The sequence below is a fragment of the Crocodylus porosus genome, unplaced genomic scaffold (genome assembly GCF_001723895.1).
Source record: "Crocodylus porosus isolate Cpor-Errol unplaced genomic scaffold, CroPor_comp1, whole genome shotgun sequence".
Lineage (NCBI taxonomy): Eukaryota > Metazoa > Chordata > Crocodylia > Crocodylidae > Crocodylus > Crocodylus porosus.
Window position 1 is genome coordinate 1779061 of NW_017728923.1, and position 10909 is coordinate 1789969.

At 44.3% G+C, this 10909-nt stretch overlaps 1 protein-coding gene across 5 annotated transcripts in view; it reads right to left on the reverse strand.

Annotated features, from left to right (window-relative positions):
* Window positions 1-2919: 2919 nt before the first annotated feature.
* Window positions 2920-10909, reverse strand: part of CUNH8orf33 (chromosome unknown C8orf33 homolog) — a 15234-nt gene continuing 7244 nt past the window's right edge. For 4 of the 5 annotated variants that reach the window (XM_019539936.1, XM_019539935.1, XM_019539934.1 and 1 more), the window contains 3 exons: window positions 5179-5266; window positions 4932-5078; window positions 2920-4504 (listed from right to left, as the gene is read on the reverse strand). In XM_019539936.1, the coding sequence (XP_019395481.1) occupies window positions 4290-4504; window positions 4932-5078; window positions 5179-5266 (450 nt within the window). In that variant the 3' untranslated portion in view covers window positions 2920-4289. The remainder of the gene's footprint in view (window positions 4505-4931; window positions 5079-5178; window positions 5267-10909) is intronic. The other variant, XM_019539937.1, reaches the window with a different exon arrangement.

A 10909-nucleotide genomic window follows, 5' to 3' on the forward strand; every position in this document is an offset into this window, starting at 1 on the left:
ATGCTGACCCTGAAATTCTTCATAGGCCTTGCACCATACCTGAACCCTGTGCTGGCTTGACTGATACTGGGATTGTCCTGGCCCCTTTCCTGTGATGTCTTTAGTTTCAGCATCGGCTGCTCTGTGATGGTGGTGAGACTTCTGCTCGTGATGGACCTCCCTTTTTCTAGCTTCTGAATCAAACAAGATGCTGCTTAGCTTCTCAAAAGATTTCTCCATTTCTTCTTCAGAGTATTCCAGATGTTTGCCTGGAGTACTGGGATAGTAAGTGGTTGGTGGTGGAGAGCTTTGGCTTTCCTTTTCTTTCTTTACAGCCTCCAAATCAGGGTTTTGCTTCCTCAAAATAAGAATCAAGACAAGCAAGAACAGGCACAAGTAGACAACCCATACTTCTTCCATTGCAGCAACTAGGTACCAAGGTGACAGGTGCCTTTAGATATATGTAAAAGAAAGAGAGCTGCCAACCAATAAAGTGAGTATTCAAGGCACGAGTCTTAATAGTTGGCAGGGTCCAAGACAAAATTCTATTAAAGATGAAGCGCACTTGTAATTAAATCTGTCCAGAAATCTACCTAGGACAAAAGTTCAATTTTTTAAAGCACCTGAGCTTAAAAACTTCCCTTTGAATGAAAGGATTGCATAGGAAAATAATATAAGCTTGTGAACAAATATTTTTGAGGACTTCTTTCTTTAAAAAAACCCCCAAAAGATGCACAGCTTTAGTGGAAAGTTACAAAAATCAGTCCTTTCAGCTCCTTATGATCTCAAAACGTGTACATGCTTTCTCTTTTGTTTTTTTCAGGCTTTTAGTCAGGGTCACTTTGGTGCAGGGAGAGGACGACTTCAGGAGGTAGAATCTAGAAGAATCCTAGGCACCTCACTGCCAGAATCCTTGTGAGATACTGTCACTCCAAGTCCAGTTCTCCTTCAGTGTCCAAATAAGATTTTTCTTTGATAAAGGTTGATATCAAAGATCAATATTTTTCTCAGCAAAAATTCCAATCCAATAAAGGATTAAAAAAAACTGTAATTCAAGGTTTCTTTTTATTTTAATGGAAAATATAAAATAGGTTAACCCCACTAATCATTAGATACCGATTCCCCCACCCCTTACTATTCAAAAAAAGATTATATGGCCAAAGTGAACAAGCAAGTCATTACTTGAGTTAAAGATTCAATGGGATTGAGTTCGGCAGCTTCTCTCTCTCGTAGCTTTAGGGAGTGGCAGTCCTAATTGGTGGTCCTAGATGCTGGGGCTCCAGAGATAACACCCAGGTAGCAGTTTGCTGGGAGCCCAAGATCCCGTGCTGGTGATTCTTCAATGTCCAAGCACCCAGGCACCCAACAGCCCTACCAGGTTACTTCACATACCACATGGGCAAATCAAACATCTATCAGTCTGCTCCCTTCAACCAATCCCAGGGGAAAAGGGAAGGAGGGGACTGACTGGCCAATCAGCTCTCTGTATTAAGCATAATAACCAAAAGGGAAGCAGGGCTGAGGGTCTGTCTGTACAGACCCAGTAAGTGGGTGGGGAAAACTTGGCTGGAGGTGCTGCTCTCTCCCCATCCGGGCAGAGGCTGGCTGGAACAGGATTGTGTTTCACAGACTCTTCCAGAGGATCTTGTTACATATAAGCGTGCCAAACCTAAAAGGAGCAGACACTGTAGCCTGGTGTCTGCTGTCTCTGCCATAAAATCCTCTTTAGCTCAGCAGCTGGTGAACAACTCCAGTCTTTTCCAGTTTGGTCCCAAACCAGAAGTCTACCCCTCATTTTGCTGTAAAATATCCACAATGTGGAAGAGCACTGTGGCTTCTCATCTGTTACTGACTCTATACCATGGTGGATGCTCACCCCATGCAACAGGTAAAACCTGCAGGCACCGCTTAATGTTGCCACCCAAACATGGCCTAACGGCTTGACTTCCTTCCATGCAAAGAACAATGGAGCAAAGACTTCACACATGAATAGCTCCTCTTTTCTTGCTCATTGTCTTATCTCATTAGTGCTTTCAGGCTGGAACCAGTGTCTCCGCTATAAACGTTATAGTTCTAAGCGCAAAGCCCTGATCCTAACTGTGGACTCTGGACACTACTCTGAATTACATTAAAAATACTATAAGAATAAAGAAGCATAATGTGGAAAAAATATTATGTGATTAGGTGATTTAGAACTGTCTACACACAAGGGAGCTGAATTTTTGCATAGGCAAGCTTCACGCTGTCCTTTCCTAACTTTTTTCTGCTTGGTCTTGCAACCCCACTACAAAGATGCTTTATAAAAAGTTAGCAGCATTCATTCAGAACAACTACCACAGTGAAAATCTGTGGATTAGGTGAAGCCACTCTCTTAGCAGTTTAAGCATTATTGGTAACACAACACACTTAATACTTTCCACTAGCTACTGGAAAGTTCTTTCCAGCAATCCACATCAATGGGTAGTTGGATCATTATCTCCTGGTAAGAATTTTGATAAGCACAAAATTAGTTTTTTATAAAATAATCCATAAAACAACTCAGTACACTAGAATGAAAACTGGTATATGACTAAAGCAATGGAAACATGGAAACATTTTCTCCAGTGTTTTTGTGAATGGCCTCAAAATGCTAGAACTATTAAGTGTTTTCATATTTTTTCATGTGCAATGCAAAACAGTCACACCTACAAGGAGTTTCAATAATACTGTGTTATGGTGTTCTACACAGTCTCTATGATGGATGCACTTCTCAGAAAACACAAGAATCATTTTCCAAGTGTTAAGTCCTTAAGATAAAGGCAGTACTGTATCTCAAACATTTATCTGACTGTGCATCTTCTTTTTACCTAGTGCATTACCAAAATCTCACAGCTCCCAGGGACACACCTATTAAGAACTTGGTTTTGCAAGACTTGACAAAGATACACAAACCACACATTCCAAGAGGCAATTTATTATACTAAAGTCAATATATACAAGAATTTCCTTGTTAAATTCAGTAACAGTTTCTTGAAGTCCTCTCCACTAAATACCCTCCCTTCTCCTGCAGCTGTTTTTAGTACACTAAAGAAATCTAGTCATGCACCATTGCTGCTCACCCAAACAACATGATTTATAAGGTTGTCAAATAGGAAAAAAACCCAGTGATCCTCCAGGGACCTATTACTCCAGGATTACTTCAGTGCTCCTCCAGAGACCCACCACTCCTTTAAGAAGTGGAATGTTCTAATTTTTTAGATCTTTTCCAGAGATGTTATTTTTCATAGGCATATTAGCCAAACCATCATCACAGCTTTGGAAATGCACTAATCAATTGTTTGGAAAACAAAAGGGTTGTTATTTGATACACGTCAAATAGATACTTTTAACTCAAAGGAACCCATTTTATTTTGCACCCATCCAAGGTTCAGTATGGAGCTGATGCATACTTCTGGTAAAAAAAAGAGCTAGATACGGTGAGGCACAACTGCTTGCCCAGCTGGCTACTCAAAGCCTGCTTCTTTCAAGGTTTAGCTGTGCTTCCTCCAGAGCTCCCGTTGCCTGGCTAACCCAAAAAGCAAAAACTGCTGACTCAGAAACTAAAGTCTTCACTGGATAGTTGTAGCTGGTTCTTCCTCTACATCACTGACCTGGTTTAAATCAATCTTTACAACTTCAACACTGCTGCTAGAGTTCACCACTGACACAATGCTGTTTAGTGAAACAAAGGAATGGCCAGTCACCTATGGCTCACCCACTCTCTCCCCCCAGGATGCTGAGTATTTACATGTTAAACAGGACAGAAATCCTCCAAACCAGCAAAGCCTGGAAGCTATAGGATCCAAAAAGGCCTAACAGACAGCAAGGGTCACACTGCCCAATATGATGCTGCTTTCTCCTCCTGGCTTTTCCATTCTCCAATGCGAGCCTGGATTCTCTAGCTAACAATGTTACGTACTTTATGTTTTGTCTCCTCCATAATATATGTAGTTTGTGCTATTTGGGGTGGGGGGGAATTACCCTATCAAGAAAATTATTCCATGGAACTAGCACTGAGCTAAGATAAATTCAGTGACCACCTGATTCCATGCTGGTTGCCTGCAAAGGCACCTTCCTGAGGGGTGAGTGAAAAAAGGGGTCCAACCAGGAGACTTGAGTCTGGAAGCTATATGCACTGTAGGTGGAGCTGTTACCCTAAGGCATTTTGGAAGTCTTCTCACTATGAAAATATGTAATGCCTTGCTTGGTATTCTTCCATCCCCTAAAACTATATAAGCTTTGGCAACATTTTCAGCAATTACAAATCAAATAGACACATCCAAGAAACGTTCTTAGAAAAAATTAAAGCAAAACTCCTCTTGGGAACTTGTAAATACAAATGAGTCCATGTCAGATGCCCTGGGGGACTGTGTGTAGCTGAGAGTATCAGAATGGGATTCTGCTGGATGTAGGCTTTTCCTGGAGGATCCTGTATGTTTCCTGAAAACCTGGCTGCTCTTTCGGCGTGTGCTCTCACTCACTTCTGTGACCTTAGCAGACTTGGCAGCTTACAAATGGGAAGAAAAAGAGAAAAAACACATGATGTTATGGCTCCTTATGCACTAATATTCTGTCCTGTTGAGCTACAAGGAAGAAAGCATTCCTGCCCCCTCTCTCCATAGACATGTCTTCCCGTAGGTCCATAGATTGCAAGGTGCTGGAAGTGACCTCACAAGATCATCGGGTCCAGTCCCCCTGCACTAGGCAGGAAAGACAACTGGGGTCAGGTGACCTCCGTGAGGTGATCATCCAGTCTCCTCTTGAAGATTTCCAGGGTAGGTGACTGCATCACCTCAGGACACCCTGTGAAGAAGTTTTTCCTAGTGTTAAGACTGAAACGGTCTTCCAGGAGTTTGTAGCCATTACTCCTGGTTTTCCCCAAGGGTGCCCTGGTGAACAGCTGGTAAGTCTTGAGGTAAGTCTATTAATCATACCTGTATGCATGAGCTTCAGCTGCTTCTGCCTCTCCTCCTCCATCTTCTTCCTGTAGTCTCCGAACATAGCTTGCATGACCTGGCGTTTCTTCACTAGCACAGCTTTGTCACTGCGCAGTGTCCTGATGGCGTGCAGGGCCTCATCAACTGAAACATTGGAAAGGAGGGAGATACAAACACAGCATAAATGTCTCCTTTATGCTCTTAACCTTCAGCAAGATTCTCTGTGGTCTGCTTGCTTGCTTACCTTGCTTTGGAGTGGATTTCTGCATCTTCAGGCCTAGTTCCAGCTGCTCCACACACCAGTCCAGTTCTCTTCGAAGCTGTTCATCTGACTATGATGTAAAATAGAACATAAAGATGAAACAAAAATTAACTATCCAAAAACTGAAGTAATAGTGCTAGTCAAAAACAAATCAAACGACCTATAGATTTAGATGTTCATTCCCTAGGACAGGAGTGGCCAATCTGTGGCTCTGGAGCCACAGGCAGCTCTTCAGAAGTTGTCTCCTTGAATCTTTGCACAAGCACATGGTGACCAGCTTCCAAATAGTCCAAATGGAAGCTGGTCACCGCATGCTTGTGCAAAGATTCAAGAAGACACATATTAATTTCTGAAGAGCTGCCAGTGGCTCTGGAGCCGTAGGTTGGCCACTGCTGCCCTAGGAAGTAGCTTTACAGACTTAATAATGTTTTGGCTGTAGTACCTTTCATTGAATAGAATCCTAGGGCTATCAATGACTTCCAGGGCCATCTAGTCCAAACCCTTGCACAGATGCAGCATTCACTAACCTGTCCCAGACACACGACTGCCCTGCCATTTCTGAAAACCTCCAATGAAGGAGATTGTTTAGTTTCCCACGGCAAACTGTTCTTTTGTCCTGTTGTTAGGGGTCTACATAACTTGTGGCAAGACAAAGCAATTTTCACAGCTTGGTTGCAGCATGAAGAAATGATTTCACAGGCATTTCCCAGTGACTCTGCCCCTTGCAGCTGACTGACAGAGAAGCGTATACTGTATAATTTAATAGCAAATTCAATGGGAAGTAAATTATATTATATAATTTATATTATTATAAAAATAAATATTACATTTAAATTGAAAATGTAAATATATTAAATATATAAATTTATATACACTATGAACTGTAACTTGTAACATCATAATTTATTACTATAAGCAGTATTCACAAAAAGTTTAGAAATACTAATTAATGCTAACCTTAACAGAAAAATTTTTACTTCCCTGACTGGCATCTTCACTTAGTCTACATCACTAGTAGACAGTAACTCTGAATCATGTGATCTACGGCTACAGTCTTTCTGTAGCCTGGGTTTGTACTTCCCTCTCTAACTGAGGGAATTATTGGCTGGGCAGCATGCTGTGGAGGGAGATAGCAGCCCAGCAGCTGCCTCCGTCCCCTATAGTCAGGCCCCATCAATCAATTACTTAACTATATACAAATTTATTATTACAACAAAACCATTAAAAAGTAAGGAGATAATTTTAAATATATATGTATAAATTTACAAAACAATAAACCGTGTGCGTGTGTGTGCGCACACACACACAGAGCAAAAGCTTTTTTTCAAGAAAGAAACTAAGCCTACACTTTAACTATGGTATAATAACTTTTAATATTTTAACTATAAGAAATAATATAGTAAATAGTAATACTGTACAATTACTGCCCCTCAAAGGTTGCCTCAGAACGTGGCTCTGCTTCAGAGCATGGCTGTTCTTGAGGATCATTAGCATCAATACTAATATCTAATCCTTGACAAGCTACCTGGATCTTTGACACAAGCTACAGAAGCTCTTTGAAGCAACCCGTGGATGTCTGCCTGCCTGGAAGTCAGTTGCCTTTTTTCAGGAAATAGTTGTGAACAACATGAAGTTGTATCACTTCCTAAGCAGAATAAGAAGACTGCTGGCTCAGCAAATTTCAAGAATTTTGAAACATTGTGCAGCAGTTGCCCAAGCCACTTTAGTTTCTTCACTGTGGTCTTTTTCTTCTGAGTCTGGTTCGGGTGCATTAGGTCTCTCAGGATTCACAACCTTTTCTATAATTTCAGCATCAGTAATGGTTGTGCAACATCAAGGTCTTGCTCAATGTTTACCCACTCTTCAAGTTCAGTATCTTTTTGAGTTTAGTGAGTGGGTTTTTGAGGTCAGCATTTTGAAGGACATCAAGAATCTCTTTTAATGATTTTTTTCCTGTCTGACACTGAAACCTGCAAATTCTTCATCATCAAAGATCCCTCTGCAAACATGACTACTTCCCACAATTTTCTCCCAGCCTTCCTTAAAGTTGTACTCTTCACAGCAGACCAGGTATGTCACACTGAAAACTGCAGCCTTAATGGTGTACTACGACTGAAATCCTTGGAGAACGTCTTCATAGTTGAGTAGCTTCCTCATAAAATCCCGTCTGTAGATAGATTTCAGCCTTTCGATAATTCCCTGATCCATAGGCTGTATGAGTGAGGTGACATTTGCAGGCAGGAAGATGGTAAAAATATTTCCAGACACTAACTCTGCTGGTAAGTTCGACGGTCGTCTAAAATCAGAATAACTTTTGTGTCTTCTGGCTTTCCAAGTTTCTTCAGATGCTCTTTCACTGATCATACAAAGAAATGGTGAAACCAGTGCAAAAATATTTCCTTGTCCATCCATGCATTAAGTTGTGCCTTGTACCCAACAGGTAGATGAACGACACCCTTGAATGCCCTTGGCTGCCTGAATTTTCCCATCACTAGCAGCTACATTCTATGTGTGCCTGCTGCATTCGCACACGTAAGCAGAGTCAGGCGGTCCTTGCTCTGCTTAAAACCAGCTGCAGGAACCTCACCTGCACCAGCCGGAGCAGAAGTTGGCAAACAGTGCCAAAAAAGGCCAGATTCATCAGTGCTGTAGATCTGCTCTGGGGTTACACCATGCTCCACAACCAATTTCTGGAAAAATGCACAATATTTTTCAGCAGATCTTTTTTCTCCAGACACATCAAGCCTTCTGATACCATGGTGAAATTTGAAGCAACACAACAATCCATCTGAAAAACACAGGCCTCGGTCATTTCCATTTGTTGATAAAAGTCTTTGCTTTTTTGATCAGCATTGGGCCAGAAACTGGAGCTCCCTCTGAACATTTTAAGACAAACCATTTGTACAATATCTTGTCTAATTGTTCCAATTTTGGTTTGCGCAGAGTATGGCATAGCTCAATTGCTTTACCTGTCTCAGAATTTGTCACAAACTGAAGTAACTCTGCCCTCTACACCTTGATGTCACAGATCGCAGACAAGCCAACACTGAATTCCTGCATCATCCTGTTCTTGTTCTCTCCTTTCTCCAAGTGCTTAATTATATCTAATTTCTGCATAATCCTCAAAACAACATGCTTTGGCTTCTGTCCTCTGCTTGTTGATGGAGTATGGGTAGCCATAGTTGCAGGACAGGCAAGATATTCAGCAATATAGTCACAGCACAAGCACAAGGTCAACATGATCACAATGGAGGATGAGACTGCCGCTAGTGACACTGCTCAGCAGAGTCCTGAATGGCAAGATACTGTCTATGACAGGTGCTGGTTAATTGCTATTCAAAAATACAAGTGAACAATACAACAACCCAGAACAAAGGATATTGATTGGGTAACCTTATAATTCTATAAATATACAAACCATTACTTCAACTTATTCACATAAACTATAAAGCACAGTCTACAAATATAACAAGCAATCCTTAGACTACCTGGGTGCCCTCCAAGGCAGGGGCCCCACTCCCAAGGTATCACTACAGGAAAGGAGGTGGGGGGGGAAGAAAAGAAGAAGGAGACCCCAAAGGCTCCTAAATCCCTGTTATCACCCAGGAGCAGCCCCCATGTGGTGCCCCTTCACAATGCTGGGGGTTCCTCCCCTGTGGGGACCCTCTCTCTAGGGTAACTTACTACTCCACAGTCCCAGAGGTTGCCTCCTGTTCTCCAGGTTGAGCTCTGCTCCCCGCTGGGCTTTCCTGGCATCTGACTCTGCTGCCACCAGCCTGGCTTAGGGCCACATATACCATTGTGTATAGCAGGTGCTTCACCTTGTACTAGAGACTGGAGGCCCAGGCAGCCTTCTGCAGCACTGGGGCTCGGTCTGCTCCTGGACCCTCTGTGCAGTGTCATCTGTACTGAGCCACTGCCCCGTGCCAGCAGCTGTGGACTCAAGCCACCTCAAGCAGCTCTGAGGGTCCCTCACCCTCTGTGCAGTGCCTGATGCACTGAGCTCCCGGCCTCATGCAGAGGTTGGGAACCTGAGCCACTCAAGTGGCTCCAAAGATCCTGCTCCATGCCTATGCATTGTGTCTCTGGCCGCACGCCAAAGGTTTCAGACCTGAACCACCTCGTGCAGCTCCCAGGGTCTGGATGCCGTGCCTGCACACTAAGAGCCTAACTGCTGGAGTTGTCCACAGCTCCCCGCTGATAGAAGTCTCCAGGGGCACTTCTGGGGTACTGCTGAGCATCTCTCCTCAGCCATGCTCTTCTCCATCCCTGACAACTCCCTCATGCTGGGCACACAGCTCCTTTTATACCGTCCAGGGCTCTGCCCCTGAAGTCTTCCAGACCTGACAGTGTTGCAGTCTTCAACCAGGTCTGGAAGAGCTCCTCTCCCCTCCCCTCAAGAAAGGGGTGCAACTTCACTTTTCTTGCTGCCTCCTGATTGGTGGATGCACTCCACCAATCAAAACAGCAGAATCTCAAGCCTGCGACACAACCCAAGATTTGAAAGGTAAGCCTGGTACATTTGTACTAAGCACTAGGCCATTATAAAACAGCATATTATATGAATAATACATTGGGGTTTTCCTTTTAGGTTGATTATGCAGGAAATTGCAGCCAATGCAATATTTCTGGCAATTGTGGATAATGCCATTTTTTCCTGTTTCCACAAAACTACAAATTAAGTAGACCCCTAACTATCGTTCCTACAGCTAGAATGAGGAGAGAATGATAAAGCCCTGCACATTTGCTCATTAAGACTCTGAGCCCATCCGTGAAGTACGACTGTATAGTCAGCTGGCTTTCAGTGGTGCACTTATCCTATGCTTATAAAGAACTTTGGACACCTTTCATATAAAAGGAGCTTTACACACACAAATCATTTTACAGATATAAAACTGAAGTACAAAGAGGTGAAATGACCTACCTGAGGTCACACAGCAAGCACGGGACAAAACCAGAAACAGTTCTGCTGGCCTGGCTCCTTCAGCCTGCCTCTCAGAGTATAGAACTGGGGTGGGCAATTATTTCGGGCGGAGGGCTGCTTACCCAGTTTTGGCAGGCTGTCAAGGGCCATGCGGGTTGCCCTACCTGGTCACCATCTTGGGACCAATGTCCCAATGTCTTTGGTCCCAAGACATTGGGATGTTGGTCCCATGTCCCAGGGCCAGCACCGGTGGGGCCCAAAGCGGGGCACAGGCTGTCAGGGGTCTGTGGAGTCAGGCTGGGCTGCACCAGCAGGGAGAGGGGGGAGCTGGCCTGGCTCCATAGAGTCCCTGCCAGCTGGGACCCCACACTCCTGCCACCCTGCTCTGGGCCCCGCCGGCACTGGCCCAGGGACAACACTGTGGGCCCCATCCTACTGCTGGCTCCCCACCTACTCACTCCCAGTGCCCCCCAGCCCTGCAGTACAGGCAGGAGGCAGTGCACGCCCCCAACCCCTGCTTGCTGGCAGGGAAGAAGCTGGTGCTGAGTGCAGGAGACCCACCCCATGGCCAGTGCTCCCTGCTGCAACCACTTGCAGCCCACACGGGGCTGTCCAGAGCAGGCACAGGCAGCCCCATGTGGGCTGCAAGCGGCTACAGTGCGGGGCGCCGGCCACGGGGCAGGTGAGGTGCTGCTTTTTCCTGCACTCAGCACCAGCTTGAAACTCACCCCCACTGCCAGCCTGGGTTCTGAGTGTGCCAGGGGACATGGCCCCTCGATGACCCCATGC